This window comes from Monodon monoceros, unplaced genomic scaffold, assembly GCF_005190385.1.
Source record: "Monodon monoceros isolate NGI ecotype Baffin Bay Population unplaced genomic scaffold, NGI_Narwhal_1 Super_Scaffold_15, whole genome shotgun sequence".
NCBI classification, from domain to species: Eukaryota; Metazoa; Chordata; class Mammalia; order Artiodactyla; family Monodontidae; genus Monodon; species Monodon monoceros.
This window is the reverse complement of record NW_021703771.1, coordinates 50,116,280-50,137,765: the sequence shown is the minus strand read 5'-3', so window position 1 is coordinate 50,137,765 and position 21,486 is coordinate 50,116,280. Positions and strand designations below refer to the sequence as shown.

The 21,486-nt window shown below is 35.6% G+C and overlaps 1 protein-coding gene across 1 annotated transcript in view; it reads left to right on the top strand.

Moving 5' to 3' along the window:
• The first annotated feature begins 922 nt into the window (after positions 1 to 922).
• Positions 923 to 21,486, top strand: part of SERINC1 (serine incorporator 1) — a 32,189-nt gene continuing 11,625 nt past the window's right edge. The window contains exons 1-3 of the mRNA XM_029223960.1: positions 923 to 1,049; positions 17,286 to 17,447; positions 20,326 to 20,495. Of these exons, the coding sequence (XP_029079793.1) occupies positions 1,011 to 1,049; positions 17,286 to 17,447; positions 20,326 to 20,495 (371 nt within the window). The 5' untranslated portion in view covers positions 923 to 1,010. The remainder of the gene's footprint in view (positions 1,050 to 17,285; positions 17,448 to 20,325; positions 20,496 to 21,486) is intronic.

Here is a 21,486-nt window from a genome sequence, read left to right as displayed (position 1 = left end):
TTAGGCATCCAGATGAATCCCCTTACGGAGATGAAAATGTGGATCTGCCCCTCTGTCTTGAAACTCTGTACTACTTGCACGCCACTCCTTCTTAACTGGATTTGGTAGGTCTTCTCATCTCCCATAATTGTAGAGTCCCTAAAATGTCTTCCCAAGTATTGTGATAAATCAAACTTGTGTAGAAGCTATGATCTTTATAGTGGAGATACCACTTTATTTTTGGTTTGCATACAAGAGGTCGATCTCATATAAATAACTATAAGCCTACCTGAGGAAAAGACACAGCTCTGCAATCATAAATTGCAACTGAGTAGCTCTCTAGATGATCAATTAAGATTAACTGCTATATGGGTTTTATCCATAAAGGTATCAAGGGATCTCTTTTCTCAGAATATCTTCAGGGACTAATCACTATAAAAATAACTGGAACTTTTAGTGAATACATTCCCTGGAGATGTCCATTATCACCTATGGACAGGGTTCTAAATGTTTCCTCAACAGCTCGTGACATTCAGTAGAATCAATAACATGTTTGAATTATTACTATGTCTTATCTAACTCATTTAAAATTTTTAAATGTGCAAACTTCTTGTAACATCTTAATAAGGACAAGAAATTAAAATGCGTTCTCAATCGCAAATAGTAATAGAATTGGAAGCACCAAAATGAGTAGAAATATCCCAGTAAAACTTGGCCTAGGCACTGGCCTTCAGAAATAAGTTGAGAACATAAGTGGGAAAAAAAAGATGCAAAAGTTGAAAAACGAGACGCGTTCGGGAGTTGAATTAGAAGAGTAATCGCGGAAGGAGACAGCCTCGGGTTCCAGGGTCGCGCATGCGCAACCCAAGCACTGCACCCTCCGCCTCCCCAGGCCACGAAGGAAGTGACGCAACTGAGGGGCGGGGTGGGCTCTGCGCCGGAAGTGGCTTGTAGTTAGTAAATAAGCACGAAAAGGAGAGAGGAGCTGTCTCCATCTTGTTGGCATCTGCTACTCCTGCGACGCTGTGAAGATGGGGAGCGTCTTGGGGCTGTGCTCCATGGCGAGCTGGGTAAGGTGGTTTTTAGCGGCCTTCGGGGTGCTAGCGTGAGAGACAGAAAAAAGGCACCAGAGCTGGGCTGGGTGAGGCCTAGAGAGACCGTGGTACCCCACCCAACGGGCAGTGCCTTCCTTCCCCATTTTCTCCCTGTCTCGCCTGGCCACTCCGACTCAGCTTCGGGGCCCTGAGTCTTTCGAAGAGCTGACCGGGGTGGCCGTGAGGAGCAATGGACATGAGAAGTTGACCCCGATGGGAGAAGTGTAGCAGAGAGCTGGTAGTCTCCCTCCCCTACCCGTCTTTCGTGAAAGCTTTTCCCGATTCTTCCAGGCCCCCTTTTGTCCTATTTTTCTTATGTCTGCCTAGGCTATTTCTACAAAGGTTTTAGGCCCCTTCCTTTTGTGGAGTACCCCATCTCTTCCCGTCATCTCTTCCCAGCGACCTCAGACTGCAGCACTGTCATCCCTGGAGGCATGTCGGCCTCTTTGTTCTGTCGCGCAGACTACAAATAAGTGACGGATATGTAGGGCAGCTTGGCAGTAATACTGATATAGTTATATCCTTTTTAAATGGTCCTAACTCTGCGACTGGGTCCTCGACCTCAGTGGTATGAGAAAATTACGTACTTCTCAAGTAATTTATGTATCTAGAAAAGCTGGTCAGTTCTGTGGTATTAAATACCAGTTTTTTGACAGAAAGATGCTTGCGTAATTTGACATCTCACTTTTAATTAGGTGCACGTTGCATTTTGATTAGATAGCGTTGTTAGAGTGACACTATTCTTCATTATAGTGCCAAGATTTCTTGTTTCATGTGGTACAAATAAATTTGAGTTTGATATAACCACTCCCCCGCTCCCCAATAGACAAAATTTGACTTTACAGTTAATAAAGATATTTGTAATATGGGGCGAGATATTTGGGTTCAAGTCATATTTCTTTAATCCATGATTTATAAATTCCACTTATAACAATTGCTGGTCTGACTTCTCAGATGGCCCCATTATATACATTAGCCAGCATTTTTAGTGTTTTACATACTTTACCTCTTTTTAAAAAGTTTTTGATATGGCTTGAACTATAAGTGTTAAATTTTAGTTAAATAATACATAGAGGTTACTCCAACCCAGGTCATTGTCTTGATTATGTTATTTTTTCTTGTAGTTTGGTGTGGAAAGCTGGTATATTTTTCTTTCTTTCAAAGCTCAGAAAGTAGAGAATCACTTGAACCCATTGAGTATCTTATAAGAGGCATATTTAGTGTAATAATTTAAATGTATTACAAAATGATTATTATAAAATTGTCTTAATTTCGGGGATGTTTAATTCGATTTGTAAAGTCAGATTTTGTCCATTTATCAAGTGGGCCTGTTATTTGTATATAGTAAGTCATTAACTTAGATCAGTTAAGCCAGAATTAAAATGAACCTCATTCTTCCTTTGCTCTGGTTTCTTTAGACTTACTCAATTTTTGTAAAGGTTTTTTGTTTTATAAAACTGTAGAAAATACCTCAACTATGAAAAAAAGTATAAAAAGATTACATGTAACACTACTGTATAGAGATTAGAGTGTTAGTTTTTTAATTTCATTTTGTGGTTTTTTTGTTTTGTGTTTTTGCTGTTAAGTGGCCTAGAATTAGATTGATCTTAATCCTTGGTTCAAGCATGGTTATTTGATTGATGATTACTTTAAGCATTATTATAAACCTCTGTGGACCTCCTGCCTAATCCTGTAACTACATTACCAGCAATTTATGCCTACTTAAGTGCTTTTCCCCACCCCAATCTTACAATGCTGTTAGTGAATAGCATTGATATTTTGAATCACTGTACTTTATATACAGTAACTATTACTTTTTGCCCAAGATATTTAATGTAGTTAAGTAACTGAGAAGAAGGAGCTTGTGATTCCTGACTGCTTATTTTGTGCAGCCTCTGCTAGATTTTTATATTTTAGTACAATGACTTGATTTTGTAGAAATGATTCACAGTTGTTATGAATAGTCAAGCAGTGCAGAGTACAAAATGTAAATGTCACCAACAAAGTCCCACCACCAATAACATATCTTCTCTCTCAATGCATATATACAGTTGGATGAATGAACAGACAAAAATACCTTGTTAAGGAACGGTAGCATGGTGGACATGTATTTTTAAAGAATTTAATTTTTTTTCTGAGTTTAACAAAAGAATGTAAAAGTAAAGGAATTGCTGAATGTTAAGTAAACATTTCTTCATCAGGAGAGGTTCTGAAAAAGAGTTCTCTAAGGAGGTGTTTCTAGAGCAGTGGTTCTCAGCTGTGCCACAGGGAATATTTGGCAACGTCTGCAGGTATTTTTCATTGTCACAACTTGGGATAAGGGGTGCTAATAGCATCAAGTGGGTAGGATACTGCTAAATATTTCACAATACACAGGATAGTCCTCAACAACAAAGAATTATTTGGCCCAGGATGTCAGTAGTGCCATGGTTGAGAAATCCTGCTTTATCCTCTTCACTTGGCCAGTGTAAGAAAGGGAATGAAATTTAAGAGTCTTAGCTGCTCTTTAAAAAAGGATTCAACTAATCATCCTATTTTCACCTCTACCTTCAACCTCACTTATGGAGGCACCTGGTGCCACCAATTCCTGATGTATTTGAGGATTCTATACAAATTTTATTGCTTAACTTTTTCCTTACTTTTTCCTTTGATGGTTTATAATTCAACTTTCTTGACCCATTAAATCAGTTATTATTTTGTTCCTTACAGTTTATTCTCCTGGGTTTTGTTTCTTTTTACTTTTTAAGTTTATTCCTTCTGTTAAAAATCCTTTTATTTTTCATTTTATTGGTGTTTCTAAAGTAATTCATATATTCAGTTTGCCATCTTTAACCAGAATTCCTTTGTATTATTTTTTATATATGGCTGTATTGTGTTATAACCATAATTCCCACAGTTGTTTAATCTTAGAACTAAACCAGTCATCCTTAAAATATCCGGGACCTAGTAGCATCAGCACACTAGGAGACTTACTGGAAACACTGACTGGGCCCCAGCATTCTATTTTAATATGCTCTCCTCGTGATTCTGATGGAAAACCACAGTTCTACACTTAAATGGATTCAAAGCTCAAAGCATTCTTTTTTACCATGGCTTCTCCCAGTTTTTTTTTTTTTTTAATGTTAATGTCATCTCATAATTGACCAAATTTGGTCGACCAGTAGATTTTTTCAAAAAGGATTTATGCATGATGAAATCCCTGAATTTTTCGTATTTAAAAATGCCTCATATGTTTTTGAGAGACATTGTAGACTGGTATAATAGTATACCCATTTCCTTCAGGACTTTGTAGTTATTTATATGAATTGTGTTCTGTCTTATCCCACCCTGGTAGTCATTCCCTTCCAACACATCTCATATACATAATTGACCTGTTTCTTCTGCTTGGGTATCTGAAGAGCTTTACTTATCTTTGAAATTAACCAAGTATGTCTGACTTTAAATCTTTTATCACTTTTTTTTTCTGGAAAATATCGTTCTTTTGAAAATACAGATTTATTTCTTTAAGGAAGTTGTTATTGTATTATATCTTTGAATGTCCTTTTTTGTTTTATTTATTTAGAGGATTCTCTATTTTAAGGGCATGAGTTACTTTCATGTTATATTGTCTTAGTTTTCCTTCCATATTATTTTTCCTATTTTTATTTTTGTCATTTTTTAGTTGATATAATTTACATAAAATTCATACTTTGTAGTATGTGGTTCTGTGAGTTTTGACAGATCATGTAGTTGTGTAACCACTACAGAACATTTATCACCTTAAAGAATTATGCCATCCCCATCCTGGAAAATCCCTGTTTTTTTTCAGAGTCCTCCCTTTCCAGAATGTCACGTAAATGGAATCATACAGCATATAGCCTTTGGAGTCTGGCTTCTTTTACTTAGTGTAATCCATTTGAGATTCATTCATATTGTGGTGTGTATTAGTAGTTTCTTCCTTATTGTTGCATAGTATTCCATTGCTTGGAAGTACCACAGCTTGTCTGTCTATTCACCAGTTATGGGGCATTTCCAGATTTTGGTGGTTAAGTAGCTGTAAGCACTCCTGTAAAGTTTTTTTCTGTGACTATAACTTCTTATTTTGTTTACCTAAATACCTTGCAGTAGGATTGTTAAATCATATGGTAAATATACATTTCACTTACAAGAAATTGCCAAACTGATTTCCAAGATGGTCATATTAGTTTTTATTCTCACCAGCAAATATTTTCTTCAAGTCTGTGGCTTGTCTTTTCATTTGTCTTTTCATTCTCGTAATGGTGTCCTTTAAAAAGTAGAAGTAATTGTGCTTTCTATATTGATTTGCTTTGGCACTTTTGTCAAAAACTTCTTTACCACATTTAAGTCTGTTTTTGAACTCTGTTCCTTTTATGTGTCCATACTTTTGCCTAAATTACCCTATTTTAATTACTGTAGCTTTAAAGTTAGTCTTGAAATCAAGTAGTGTGAGTCTTCCAACTCTGTTCTTTTTCAAAATACTTTGGGCTACTCTAGTTCTTTTGCCTTTCCATAAAAGTTTTAGAAGCAGCTGGTTTGTTTCTACCAAACTCCTGCTAGAACTATGATTGGAATTGGGTTGAATTCATAGATCGGTTTGGAAAGAATTGATATCTTAATATGGATTCTTCCAATCCATGAGCCCAGTTTATCTTGCCATTTATTTAGATCTTTGATTTCTTTCATTAGTGTTTTTTAATTTTCATCATTTGAAAGCTAGTGTATATTTTATTAGATTTATACTTAAGTATTTCTTTTTGTTGGTTTAATTTCAGTTTCCAGTTGTTTGTTGCTAGTACTCAGAAGTATAATTGATATGTCCATACTGAACTTGTGTCCTGTGACCTCATTAAACTTTCTTATAGTTCTAGTAACATTCTTGTAAGTTCTTCGGGGTTTTTCATGTTGACAATTATGTGTGGAAGAAAGCAGTTTTATTTCTTCCTTTCCAAAGTATATACCTTTTCTTGCTTTTTCTTGCCTTGTTATATTGGCTGGGACCTCCAGTGTGCAGTCGAATACAAGTGGTGAGAGCAGAGATTCTTGGCCTTGTTTTGGATCTTAAGGGAAATCATTCAGATTTTCACCATGAAGTATGGTTGACAGCTATAGTTTTTTGTTTTTTTGGTTTTTTTGGTAAATGTTCTTTATCAACTCGAGGATATTCTGTTTGTTTGCTGAAAGTTTTTTAGTTTGTTTTATGATGAATGGGTATTGAGTTTTTCAAATGATTTTTCTGCTTCCACTGAGATGGCCAAAATGGTTATCCTTTAGTCTATTAATGTGGTGAATTGATTTTTTTTGTTGTTGTTGTTTTTGTTTTTGTGGTACGCGGGCCTCTCATTGCTGTGGCCTCTCCTGTTGTGGAGTACAGGCTCCGGACGCGCAGGCTCAGCGGCCATGGCTCGTGGGCCCAGCTGCTCCGCGGCATGTGGGATCTTCCCGGACCGGGGCACGAGCCCGCGTCCCCTGCATTGGCAGGTGGACTCTCAACCACTGCGCCACCAGGGAAGCCCTGTGGTGAATTGATTTGATTGATTTTCAAAAGCTTAATCAGCCTTGCTTTTTCCCAGCTAAACCCCACCTGATCACAATGTATCCTTTTGTATATTTTTTCTAAGACTATTTTTTTTTAAAGCAGTTTTAGTTTCACAGAAAAATGAGAGGTAGAGATTTTCCATATATCCCCTGCCCCGACACGTGGAAAGCCTCCCCCATTGCCAACATTCCCCACCAGAGTGGTGCATTTGTTACAATTAATGAACCTATCAATACATCAACACATCATAATCACCCAAAGTCTGTAGTTTACATTAGAGTTCATTCTTGGTGCTGGACATTCTGTGGATTTGGACAAATGTATAATGACATGTATCCACCATTATAGTAGCATACAGAGTAGTTTTCCTGCTCTAAAAATCCTCTCTGTGCTTTGCCTGTTCATCCCTCCACCCACTCCTGATCTGTTTGCTGTCTCCATAGTTATGCCTTTTCCAGAATGTCATACAGGTGGAACCATACATGTATGTATGTAGCTTTTTCAGATTGGTTTCTTTCAGCTAGTATCTATTTAAGGTTCCTCCATGTCTTTTCATGGTTTAATAACTCATTTCTTCTTAACATTGAATTATATTCACTGTCTGAATGTACCAGAGTTTATTTATCCATTCACCTACTGAAGGACATCTCATTTGCTTCCGAGTTTGGGCATTTACAAATAAAGCTGCTATAAACATCCATGTGCAGGTTTTTGTGTGAACTTAAGTTTTCAACTCCTTTAGTTAAATACCAAGGAATGCAATTGCTGGATTTTATGGTAAGAAATGTTTGGTTTTGTAAGAAACTGCCAAACTGGGGGGATTTTGATTTGGATTGCATTGAGTCTGTAGATCAAGTTTGAGGAACTGACATCTTAACAATATTGAGTCTTCCTAATCCATGAACATGGAATATCTGTCCATTTTGTAGTTCTTTGATTTTGCTAATCAGAGTTTTGTAGTTTTCCTGATATTGATCTTGTACATACTTAGTTAGACTTATACTAAGTAATTTGTGTTTTTGGATGCTAACATAAATGTTATTGTGTTATTTCAAATTCCACTTTTTCATTGCTGGTGTATAGGAAAACAGTTGACTTTTGTACATTAACCTTGTATTCTGCAACCTTGCTGTAATCGCTTAGTTCCAGGAGTTTTTTTGTTGATTATTTTGCACTTTCTATGTAGATGACAATGTCATCTGTGAACGAAGACAATTTAATTTTTTTCTACTAATATGTATACCTTTAATTTCCTTTTCTTGTCTTATTACATTCTAGACCTTCCAGTAAAATGTTGAAAAGAAGTAGTGAAAGGGAACATCTTTGCCTGATTTTAACGGGAAAACTTCCAGTTTCTCACCATTAAATATGATGTTGTCTGTAGGTATTTTGATGATGTCCTTTACCAAGTTCAGAAAGTTCTCCTCTATTCCTAGTTTATTGAGAGTTTTTATCATGAATGAGTGTTGGGTTTTGTCAACTGCATTTTCTGTATCTAAAATGTGATCATATAATTTTTCTTATTTTATCTTCTTGATGTGATGGATTACATTAATTGATTTTTGAGTGTTGAACCAGTCTTGCATTTCTGGGATAACTTGGTCATGGTGTGGAATTCTTTGTATACATTATTGGATTTGATTTGCTAATGTTTTGTTAAGACTTATGCCTCTATGTTCATGAGAGAGGTTAATCTTTTATTTTCTTGTAATGTGTTTGTCAGGTTTTGTTATTAGAGTAATGCTGACTTCATAGAATAAGTTAGGAGGTATTCCCTCTACTCCTGTTCTCTGAGACTGTAGAGAATTGATACAATTTGCTCCTTAAGTGTTTAGTAGAATTCACCAGTGAACCTGTCCGGGCCTAGTGCTTTCTGTTTTGGAAGGCTATTAATGATTGATTAATTTTCTTTAATAGAGGCCTGTTCAAATTGTCTCTTTCTTGTGTGAGTTTTGGCAGCTTGTATCTTCCAAGGAGTTGGTCCATTTATGAAGGTTATCAACTTTGTTGGCATAGAATTGTTCATAGTATTCTTTCATTATCCTTTTAATGTCCATAGGGCTTGTAGTGACATCCCCTCTTTGATTTCTGGTATTAGTAATTTGTGTTCTCTCTTTTTTTCTCAGTTAGCCTTACTGGGGGCTTATCAATTCTGTTGATCCTTCCAAAGAACCAGCTTTTGGTTTCATTGATTTTTCACTATTTTCTATTCCTAATTGCATTGATATCTGATCTAGTCCTTATTTTTTCTGTTTATTTTTTATTTAATCTGCATTTCTTTTTCTAGTTTCCTAAGATAGAAGCTTAGGTGGTGATTTTAGATTTTCTTTTCTGATAAATGCATTCAGTGCTATAAATTTTTCTCAAAGCACTGCTTTCACTGAATCCCACAAGTTTCTATAAATTGTGTTATTTTCATTTATTTCAAAATTTTTTAAAAATTTTTCTTGAGATTTCTTTGACCTATGTGTTTATTTTAAAAAATGTGTTGTTTAATCTCTAAGGATTTTGGGATTTTCCAGTTATCTTTTTGCTGTTGATTTTTAGTTAATTGCATTGTAGTCTGAGAGTAGTCAGTGTATGGTTTCTGCTGGTTTAAGCTTGATAATGTGTTTTATTGTCAAGAATGTGGTTTTGGTGAATGTCCTGTGTGATCTTGGAGAGGAATGTGTATTCTCTGGTTATTGGATAGAGTAGTCTATAAATGTCAGTTATCCATTTGATTGGTGGTGTTGAGTTCAACTGTATCCTTATTGATTTTCTGCTTGCTCAGTCTGTCCATTTCTGAGAGACAGGTGTTGAAGTCTCTTAACTGTGATAGTGGATTCATCTATTTCTCCTTGCCATTTTATCAATTTTGCGTTACATAGTTTGATGCTCTGCTGTTAGGTGCATACATATTAAGAATTATGTCTTCTTGGACAATTGACCCCTATCATGGAATGCCTTTCTTTATCCCAGATAACTTTTGTTGTTTTGAAGTCTGCTCTGTCTGAAACTAATATAGCTATTCCTGTTTTCATTTAGTGTTAGCCTGTTGTATTTTTCTCCATCCATGTACTTTTATTCTGTATATGTGTGTATATTTAAAGTGGGTTTCTTGTAGATGACATAATTGGGTTTTATTTTTTGATCCACTCTGACAGTCTCTTTTTTAATTGATAAATTTAGATCTCTGACCTCCAAGGTGATTATTGATAGATTTGGATTCATATTTACCATACTCGTTAATGTTTTCTGTTTGTTGCCCTTGTTTTTCCTGTTGTGTGTTGGGGGGGTGTTTAAGCATTGTATATGATTCCATTTTTCTCTCTTATTTAGCATATCAGTTAAACTTTTTTTAACTTCTGTAAAATTTTATTTGTTTACTTATTTTTGGGTTGTTGCCCTATTTATTAGTGCATTTGGGCTGCTCTAACAAAAGACCACAGACTGGGTGGCATGTAAAGAACAGAAATTTGTTTCTCACAGTTCTAGAGGCTGGTAGTCCAAGATTAGGGTGCCTGCGTGGTTATCTTCTGTGTCTGGTGAAGGCCCTCTTTGGGTTGCAGACTGCGAACTTCTTCATATGTCTTCACGTGGCCGAAGGGGTGAGGATCTCTCTCGGGTGTCCTTTATAAGAGCACTAATCCCATTCATGAGGTCTCTGCCCTTTTGATCTAATTCTTCCCAAAGGCCCTATCTCCTAACATCATCGTATGCATTAGATTTTCAACATATGAATTTCCATCTGTAGCACCATGGAATTTGCAGTGTACGTTTACAACTAATCCACTTTCAAGTAACAGTATACCACTATACAAACTTCAGTATAATGCTGTACCAGTTGATGGCTAGTGTGAATACCTTGTAATAGCAGAACAGTCTTTCCTCCTTTCCCTTCTACATTACTGTCATTCACTTTGTGTGTGTGTGTGTGTATGTGTGTATATATATACCCACATATATGTATGTATTACAGAAGTATGTGTATAGGCATAACATATATGTGCATACATAATACATTGTTTCTCTTGTTATTTTGAGCAAACGTTAGCTCAACGAAGAAAAATAAGTTTTTATTTCACTTTCATTTACCCTTTCTTTATGCTCTTTCCTTTTTTATGTAGATTAGAGTTTCTGACCTATACTATTTTCCTCATCTCTAAAGAACTTTGAACATTTCTTGCAAGTAGGTCTACAATTTGGCAACAAATTCTATTAGCTTTAATTTGGGAAAGTATTTCTACTTCTTTCAAAGGATAATTTGCAGAGTAGAGAACTATAGGTGGGTGAGTTTTTTTCTCTCAGTGCTAAAATATTTCACTTCACTCTTGTTCGTGGTGTCTGAGGAGAACTCGGATATAATTCGTTACTTGTTTATCTATAGGTAAGGTGTTTTTTCTTCTGGCTCCTTTCAAGACTTTTTATTTTCTGTAGTTACAAGCACTTTATCTAGGTGTAGGGTTTGTTTGTTTTGTGGAGGGTGGGGTATATATGTCTGATGTTAATTTGGGAAAATTCTGTCATTTAAAAAAAAATTTTTTTTTCCTTCTCCTTCTGGTATTCCCATTATATTATACCATTTGTAGTTGTCTCACAATTCTTGGATGTTCTGTTGAACAGAATATCAGTCTTTACTCTCTTGGCCTTTTAGTTTGGGAAATTTCTATTGAGATAGTCTACAGCTCAGAAATTATTTCCTCAGCCATGTCTGCATTCTTCATTTCTGTTAGTGTTTTTTATTTCTAGCATTTCTTTTTGGTTCTTTTTTAGGATTTTCATCTCTGCTTCTTGTAGGCTGTCTACTTTATCCATTAGAATCCTTAACGTATTATAGTTGTTTTAAATTTTTGGTTGGTAAGTCTAACTTACCTGCCATGCTGGTTTTGATGCTTGCTCTGTCTCTTCAAATTGTGTTTTTTGCCTTTTGTTATGCCAGTAATTTTATTCCTAATAGCCAGACACTGTGTACCAACTAAAAGGAACTGCTATAAATAGACTTTGGATCGTGTCATGGTGACGTGTGGGGGAAGGAGAAACATTCCATCATTCTCTGATTAGGTCTTAGTCTTTTAATAAGCCTATGCCTCTGGACTGTGAACTTTACAAGTGTTTTTCAGTTTTTTCCTCCCCCCTTAAATGGGGGAGGATGGCTAGAATAGGCTAGAGTTGAGTATTTCTCTTCCCCCAGATTATTTATCCTCTGATAATACCCCAGCAAGTTAAACTCCATTTAACTAGTTTCTCTTGAGGTCGAGTGTTAAGAGCAGTGTTCTAGTATATTTCAGAATGGTTCCTTTTCCCCTTTGCTGCAAGAAGCAGGGGGGAATTTTTCTCTCATGTTTACTATGAGAACCTGGTTGAAGTCCTAGAGGAAAAGTTCACAAATTTGTGGGGCCTTTGTATAACTGGGTTTTCCTGGAATTTTTAACTCTCAGACTTGTCCACAGTGAGGCTCCAGCAATTCTTCAGTTATTCTCCAGGATATCCTCCCTGCACAGTGGTTCCCAAGTCAGTTTCCACTTGTGGGCTCTAGTAAGCCACGACTCCCTATGTTCACCTGTCTGTCTCTTCAGTCTTGGGGACAGTGACTTACCCTATGTCCTCACCTAGCTTATGGATCCTAGAAGAATTGTTGATTTTTTTAGTCTGCTTGGCTTTTTACTTGTTGTTAGGATGGAGTGGGGTTTCTAAGCTCCTTACCTGTGGAAATGGAAACTGGAAATCTTTGTATACTTTTTATATTGTTGACAAGATGTTAGGGACTTTTTTTTTAATGTTCATAAAAGATATTGGTCTGTTGTTTCCTTATGATATCTTTGGATTTAGTATCACTTTTTTGCCTCTTCAGTTTTCTGGAAGAATTTGGGTAGAGTGGTTTGATTTATTCTTTAAATGTTTAATGGAATTCACTAGTGAAGCCGTCTATGCTTGCGAAGGTTTGTAACTACAAATTCAGTGTCTTGACTAGATACAGGGTTATTCATCCTATATATTTCTCATTGAATGATTTCTGGTAGTTTGGATTTTTCATGGAGCATGTCCATTTTATCTAAGGTGTTGAATTATTGAATAAAATTGCTCATAGTTTTCTCTCATAATCATTTGATGCTTGTAAGATCTGTAATAATGTCCTCTCATTTCCTACACTGATGACTTGTGTGTTCGCTCTCTTGCTGTTTTTTATCCTGATCAGTCTGACTGTAGGTTTCTAAATTGTAATGTTCTTCTAAAACTAGCTTCACGGACTTCCTTGTTTCCTGTTTTTTACCTCATTGATTTATCTTTATTCTGCCTATTTGGGCTACAATTTGCTCATTTAATAACAAGGTGGAAGCTCTGATCAGTGATTTGATATATTTATTCTTATTTAATATAGCCATTTAATGCTATAGGTTTCTTTTAAACACTGCTTTAGGTGCATTCCAAAAATGTGATATGTTATTATTTTCATTCTCTTTAATTTATTCTTTGATGTCTTCTGCCTGTGGGTTAATTAGACTATGCTATTTAGTTTCTAGAGATATCTTTGTTATTGATCAGTATTTACTTCCATTGTGGACCAAGAATCCATGTATGATTTGAATAATTTTATATTTATTGAGATTTGAGATTTGTTTTATGGCCCAGAATATAGTCTGTTTTGGTTAGTGTTCTCTCTGCTTTTGAAAATAGTTTTTACTGTGCTTTCATTAGATGGAGTATTTCCTAAATGTCAGACACAGTTGATTAATAATGTTCAAGTTTTCTATATATTTATTGGGTTTTTTTGCTTCTGTTTCAATTAATGAAAGAACATAAATGTGGATTTGTTTGTTACTCCTTTTAGTTTTATTAATTTTTTCCTTGATGCATTTTGAAGTTCTCTTTTAGATGCAGAAATATTTACGATTGTATGTTGTATGTTTCCTCCATGAATATCCCATATTTCCATGTATCGATATGTCCCCTTTTATTATGAAATGGCCCTCTTTATCCCTGGTAAAATTCTTTACTCTGAAGTCTACTTTGTCTGATACTGCTGTAGCGTGGTATGTGTGTATGTATATATACATATGTGTGTGTATGTATTATTTTTGTATATATATGTATGTACACTTTTTTCTTTATACTTTTAACCAATTGTGTCTTTGTGTTTAAGTGGGTTTCTTGTAGAAAAGTTGGATCTTGCTCTTTTATCTGACAATCTGCCTTTTAATTGGGAGTGTTTAGTCCATTTATGTGATTATAGATTATGTTTAGGCTTAAATCAACCACCTTTCTATTTGTTTTCTGTTTATCCTCTCTGTTCATTGTCTCTTTTCCTTAGTTTTTGCCTTATTTTGGATTAATTAGCCATTTCTTAGTATTCTGTTTTATATCTTTTAGCTTACTAGCTGTATTTCTTTGTTTTGCTTTTTTATAAGTCACTTTAGGGTTTTTAGTATTTAACTTAACTACAATCTACCTTTGTGTGATATCCACTTTATTTCTAGTTTAAGTGTATACAGAAGTATAGTTGAATGTCTCCTCTTCCAGCCTGTTATTTTTTTTTAATTAATTTTTTTTATTATTTATTTTTTGGCTGCATTGGGCCTTCATTGCTGCATGGGCTTTCTCTAGTTGCGGTGAGCGGGAGCTACTCTTTGTTGTGGTATATGGGCTTCTCACTGCCGTGGCTTCTCTTGTTGCGGAGCACGGGCTCTAGGTTCATGGGCTCTAGAGTGCAGGCTCAGTAGTTGTGGCCCATGGGCTTAGTTGCTCCGCGGCATGTGGGATCTTCCCGGACCAGGGATTGAACCTGTGTCCCCTGCATTGGCAGGCAGATTCTTAACCACTGCGCCACCAGGGAAGTCCTTCCAGCCTATTTGTAATTGTCACACATTTTACTTCCATCTTTGTTATAACCACCAGAATACATTGCTATTATTTTTGCTTAAAAAAATAATAATCTTTTAAAGTAATCTTTTTGATGTAAGAAAAAAATACACACTACTTCCTTTGTTCATTTCTTTTGTGTAGATCCACATTTCTGCTGGTGTAACTTTCCTTCTTGAAAGATAGATTAGGTTTGTTAGTTTTGGATTCTTTTCTCTATGCCTAAAAATGTCTTCACTTGGCCTTAATTTTTGAAAGATATTTTTGCTGAGTATAAACTTCTGTGCTTACAGTGTTTTTTTTCATTGAGTAATGACATTTGGCTTGCAGTATTTCTTACTAGAAGTTGATACCTTTCTTTGTTCCTCTTTATATAATGTGCCTTTATTATTTTGCTTGCTTTTAAGATTTTTCTGTTTATCATTGTTTTTCAGCAGTTTATGATGTGACTTGGTGTAGTTTTCATTATATTTGTATCACTAGGGCTTTCTTGAGTTTCTTGGATCTGTGAGTTTATAGTTTTCATTAAATTAGGAACATTTTGGCAATTATCTCCTCAAAAGAACTTTCCTGTCTCCTCTCTCCTTCAGGAGCCCCAATTTCACATATATTAGGCTGTTTGAAATTGTGTCACAACACTAATCCTCTGTTATTTTTTTTTTATTTTAGTTTTTTTAGCTCTTTAATTTTGGATCATTTCTTTTGCTATGTCTTCAAGTTCATTAGTCTTTTCTGCAGTGTCTTATCAGGTACTTTTTGGTTCAGAGATCTTATTTTTCATCTCTATAAGTTTGATATGGATCTTTTAAATTATCTTCCATATCTTTCCTTGACATGCTGTGTTCTCTCCTTGAGCAAATGAAGTATAATTACAATAACATTAGAGTGCCATTATTTATAACTGAATTAAGTCATCTGTGTAATTTCAGGTTGGTTTTGATTTATTGACTTTTCTCCTCATTGTAGGTTGTTTTTTCCATACTGGCATGCCTACCAATTTTTTTATTAGCTGTTAGGTATTGTAAATTTTACCTTGATGAGTGCTGGATGTGTTGTATTCTTAGACATAGGTGAGTTATTTGAAGAGAATTTGATCTTTTCAGTGTTTGCTTTTAGGCTTTGTTAAGTGAGACTGGAGTAGCTTTAGCCTTATGGCTTATTTCCACACACACCCCCTACCCCCCCACCCCTGCCCAATACTGTGTAATAATAATAGCCTTATAACTCTGCTCAAGGCCTTATAAAGTTCTTCCACTCTGTCTGGTAATACCACCCTCCCCACTCCCCCACTCCCACCCCACAGAGTAATTTAATCAAATGCATGTACTGATCAGTGCTCTGCTGAAGACACAAGTTGAAGCTTCTGCAGATCTCTGGAGTTCACTCTTGGTGTAGCTTCTCCTCTCCTTGTTTCTGCCCTATGAACTTTAGCTGCCTTCACTTCCCTGAACTCTCAGCTGTCCCAACTCTGTCTCCTCAATTCAGTAGACTGCTGTCCTCTGTCTGGATTCTCCTCCCTGCACTGGAAACTCTTTCCCAGGCAGAAAGATTGGGCCAGTCATAGAGTTCACACTGTTTCATCTCTCTCAGAAACTAGTGTCCTACATTGCCTGTTGTTAATTGTCTGAAAAACCATTGTTTCATTAATTTTTTCCCTTGGATTAAGGCAGTAGGGTAAGTCTGGTCACTGTTACTCTATCTTGGCTTGAGTTTATGGTACTTAATCCCAAACTTTATTCATCGATCAGATTTTATTTTCAGCTGTTCCTGTTTTGTTCCATGATAATTACTGTTTTTTTAAACATGTTTTTCCCCTTCTCATTTCTTCTCAGCCTTGCAATCCTCCTTTTCAGCTTGTTCTATTCTTTTCATTTTGAGCTCTCCTTTTTGCTTCAGGTGTACCAATTTTAGGGAATTTCCTCTTCTTACTGAGTTATGTTTTATTTCAGATTGGATTTTTCAAATGCCTTTTTTTTGTCTGAGGGGGCATGTTTGCTTATTTTTATGTTTTGCTAAAGTGTGTTTGCATTGTTTACACGACATTTGTTTTTATCTTACTGAAGTTTAGTATAAGTGGTTCTTATCCTACCTTATATTGGTTACTATAGTGTGTCTGGCTTCTACAATTCTCTCTTCCTGTGGTATCTGATGGTATGGTGGAGCTCAGCCTAGATTATATTCAATTCTTTTGAGGATACTTTCATTTTGCCTTTCTGAGATATTGTTAAATTCCGTTACTAGTATTTGCCTCTCCTGCTAAGGGAGATATTCTATTCCCCTAGGATATACTACTAGTTTAGTGTGGAGTTCTGTTAGACAATGCTAGCTAGCCTCACTTGTTCACTTATCCTGTTTTGCCTGATTCTAATAGAAAATTTTACTGTTATCACTACTACCAAGTCAGAAGAGGGAAAAGATAAGGGTATCAATTCACTTCTTTTCCTCCCCTGGCGTATCTGAGAAATATCAGACTTTTGTGAATTCACCAGCATGATTTCTGGGGTTAAAAGGCAGGAGTTGGAGATCAGCTTGTAAGTGTGAATATTCCATTCCTTTTCTTAGCTAAACTTTGGTTGCTGCTGCTGGTTTTTTCCCCCCTTTTTTTGTTTTAACTGAGTTTACTCATTTTGCTTGATATAAAGGGCAAGCACTTTTTGGTTTTACTTTGCTTCAGTTTTACCCAGAAGTTACTAAATTTTATAGTTTATAGATAATATATGTGAACCAAATCTCTTGGTAATTACTTTAACTCCAATCCTTTCTTTTTTGAGTAGATAGAATGTAAGTTTTCACTGTATCATTTTAAACTATACTGACTTTTAAAGTTCTTTTTCCAGATACCATGTTTGTGTGGCAGTGCCCCATGTTTGCTGTGCCGATGCTGTCCTAGTGGAAACAACTCCACTGTAACTAGGTTGATCTATGCACTTTTTTTGCTTGTTGGAGTGTGTGTAGCTTGTGTAATGTTGATACCTGGAATGGAAGAACAACTAAATAAGGTTAGTTTTCTTTTTTTTTTTTAAATGATTAACTGAACCTTTAGTATGTATATGCATAAAACTGCTTCTTGTGTATTGGAAACAGAATACTGTAAAAAGGAAGAATACTTAATCCGAGTTTTAGTAGTTCATGATCATTTAGGAAAGACAAACAGTGAAAGGCAGCTTATTAAAATTCTCTGATGGTAGGGCAGAAAATGTGTTGTGTTAATATGAGGAAATCAGTAATTCTAACCAGGGAAATGTCAGAATCACTGTGGATCTCATGGAAAAAGCGACATTCTAAGAATCGGTAAATTTTTGTATGCAAAAATTGAAAAATAGGAAGCAGAATGGGATAAAAGCTTTTTGAGCTAAGTATATATGCCTTAGGAAGATTTATCTGATAATTAGGATAGAAGGCAGCAGTTAAGTATGGGGGCTGTTGGAATGGTGTAATCAAGAAGGGCATAGAGGGCCTGAAATAATTCTCTGAATGTAGAATTGACTGAATCTGGATTTAAATATTGGCAGTGATAGAATAATAAATAATAACCAGGTTCTGATCCTAGATAACTGAGAGGAAACTGTTGCTGTTAACTCAGGAAAAAAAAGAGAGAATAGGTGTTTTATTAAACTTTTTTTCCCCCCCAGGGAGTCAGGTTGTGCAAAGAGATGGGGAAAATATAATCTAGTATATAATATGTTAGCTTGTGGGTACTGCACCACATTGTGTGTGTGTGTGTGTGTCCAGCAGGAAGTAAAAAATTTGGGTGTGTAACTCATAAAAGAAATCAGATAGAGATGAAATTCAAACTATGGCAGCATATGCTGAAGAAGACCATTTGGAGTGAGGAGAGCTAGAGCTTTGACAAAAGCTCTTAAGGGAGTTGGTGGAGAAAAGGGAACCTCTGAAGGAACAGTGAAAAAAGAGAACCAAGAGCCTGTTTAGTAGGCCTTAGGAACAGAGTCTTAAGAATGACAGCATAATGTCTGTTTAAAAAAGGTAAAGGAGTGTGAGGATTAAGAAGTAGCCTTGGGATTTGACAGCCAGTATATGTCTAGTGTCTTGAAAAACCATTTATAGAGTGCTGGCCTGGAAGGATTGGGAGGGAGAGTTAGATGGCTATGAGGAAATGGATCCAATGAGAATAGACTGCTGATTCAAGGAGCTTTGTAGTGCAGACAGTAAGTCTTCGAGGGAGGCTGAATTAAAGAAGTTTTTAGGCTGGGGAGATTTAATTATTTGTATTTTGAGAATAGTCATAAGGGATCTAACCCGTGAGAGAGAATGTGATCAAGAGAAGGCATATAGAAGTTACTTTTCCTCCAAGGAAAAATGAATGACAATAGAAAATTCGAGGTTGAGAGAGTGTTTATGTCAGATAACCTCCATTTTAAACCATAGTTGTCTGCTTAGGGTTGACTTTGGGGTAAGGAAAAATAGCGTAAGTTTGGGAAATGAGCTTATTACAGTTTCAAAGTAGCATTGTACATGGCATATGTAGATGCGCAGTTAATGTTATTCAGGTCCTTCGTATAAGCAGAAGACGTTCATATGTTTTTTGTCATGGATCCAGTTGACTGTTGTTATGAACGGTTTAGTTGATAGATGTTAGTTAGTTTGTAACCCCCAATGTTTCTGCTTCTCTGCTTTCTGAAGGTCATCAGAGAATTGCATTTCCTAGAGTGCTTGTGATATGTAGGGTCATGTCTCTGTTACTGGTCAGTGAGTTATGAGTAGAAGTGATAAACATCACCCTCTACTTGCTAATGCAGATTCTCCTTTCTTTTCTGTCACAACCTGTATATCATTTGAGATGGTGGCTTCTCTGGCAGCCTGGATTCTTTTAGTTGACTATGTAGAACCAACCATGTACATGTACATGAGCAAGAAATACATCTTTGCTGTTTAAGCCACCTATATTTGGAGGTTGTTACTGTAGCAACTTAACCTAATATAGGTGATTGAATTAAAACTTAATGATGGGAATTAGCCAGGTGGTGTGCTGCTCTCATTTAAGGGCATGGGATAATTAAGGGTGCTAGTGAGTACATGTTGCAAGTGAGTATGGGTAAGTACATATTGCCATAATTGTTAAACTAAGTTGGGAAAGTAGGGTTCAAGTGAGACCAAGAAAGAGCTTATAGACTGTACAGGAGCTAGCAAAAAGAAAGTAGCACCTGCATCAACTTAAATATAATTTTAGGTTCTTGATTTTAAAGGCACATATTAACAGCTGTATTTTGGCATATTGGTTTGCTTTAACGTTTCTAGAGGCAGTAATTCACTCTGATATATGTGAATAGTGTATCTACTCCCATTTATTTCACTTAAAAATATTTTTAAAATACTTTCTTGTACTCTGATTTCAGTGTGATTTTCTGAAATGGTCATCAGTCTTTTTTAAGATTTTAAGTTAAAAAATAAAAATACAGCCAGCCATTTTGCTGTTAATCCAAATCCATCCATTATCAGAAATAACACTTGTAGAATGAGGGACCCAAACTCAAAATGCCATCATGGTTCTCTTTAGTATTTAGAAACTGATTTAGTTACTCTGTGATTATTTACACTTTTATTGATTGTATTTTTCTCTTATACATGTGATTGAGTATATCCCAGTGGAATGCAAGTTTTAAAAAAAACTTAGAATAAGTCTGCATGTTAAAATAAGCATCCACTTTAGGATTGACATTTGTAGCTTATCCGGTGCTCACATAAAGTAAAAAAAGAGTTACACTTCTGTCTTATGAAAATGTGTAGACTTAGCTTGATTACATTTCAGCATAAACTGTAAAGTGAACTTCAATTTTCTAAACCTTAAACTATTTGATTACAGAATTTTCATTTTTTCTTGAAAAAATTCTAGATCACAAATTCCTGTTTTGTTTTCAGATTCCTGGATTTTGTGAGAATGAGAAAGGAGTGGTCCCTTGTAATATTCTGGTTGGCTATAAAGCTGTATACCGTTTGTGCTTTGGCTTGGCTATGTTCTACCTTCTCCTATCTCTATTAATGATCAAAGTGAAGAGCAGCAGTGATCCTAGAGCTGCAGTACACAATGGGTAAGGTTTTTAATAAACTTCAATATAAAGTCTGGATAGTCTCTTCTCAGTAATTTTGAGTCTGTCTAAAGAAAGTTTAAGGTAAAATAAACTTGAACAATCTGCAGAATTATTTTATTCATGAATGACAAGGTAAGAAAATCCTCTTGTCTCTATTAGAGAATGTGTTGGAATTTGGAAATATAAATATTAAATAGTAGCCCTGGGTCATTTATTGGTATAGTCTCTGCATTATGTTTAATAAAGTTGACCCATGTGAACAACGCAGGTTTGACTGTGCAGTTCCACTTTATACGCAGATTTTTTTCAACAGTAAATACAGTGTACTACACAATCCATGTTGATCTCTAGTTGAATGAATTCACAGATGAGGAACCTCGGATACAGAGGGCCGACTATAAGTTATATATGGATTTTCAACCATGCAGAGAGTTGGCACCCCTAACTCCAGCATTGTTCAAGGGTCAACTGTATTTTCATCCTAAAAAGGAAGATTTATCATATCTGTGACTAATAATGAGGAGCTTATTCCTCCTTCTCCTCTTAGCTTTTTGTAGGCCAATCTCACTACATAAAACTGAACTCAGTTCCTAAGATGTACAGTGCAGCCAAAATGAAAAACTTTATTCCTTTGAAACAAGGTGATTGATTGATTTTCTAAATGGTTATACTGAACAACCTAGAAACTTCAGGGTCCCTTTTATCAGTCTCCCTTAATATAGAGCACTACTTCTCACACTCAATTTTGAATGTTTTGAATTTTATCACTGTTTTTTCCCCTCATAAATTAAAAAAAATTTTTTGGAATATCTGCTATTGCTTATCTATTAACATGCTACCAAAGACAAGAAGAATGAACAAGTGAAATATTAATGAAAAAAGATGTGCTGTGCCAGGTTGATTTTATTTTGTTTTTTTTTTGTTCCCTTAGTCATTGGTTGTTTTAATTTTAATTTTTTTTGCACTCTTAAAACATCTTTACTAAATGTAT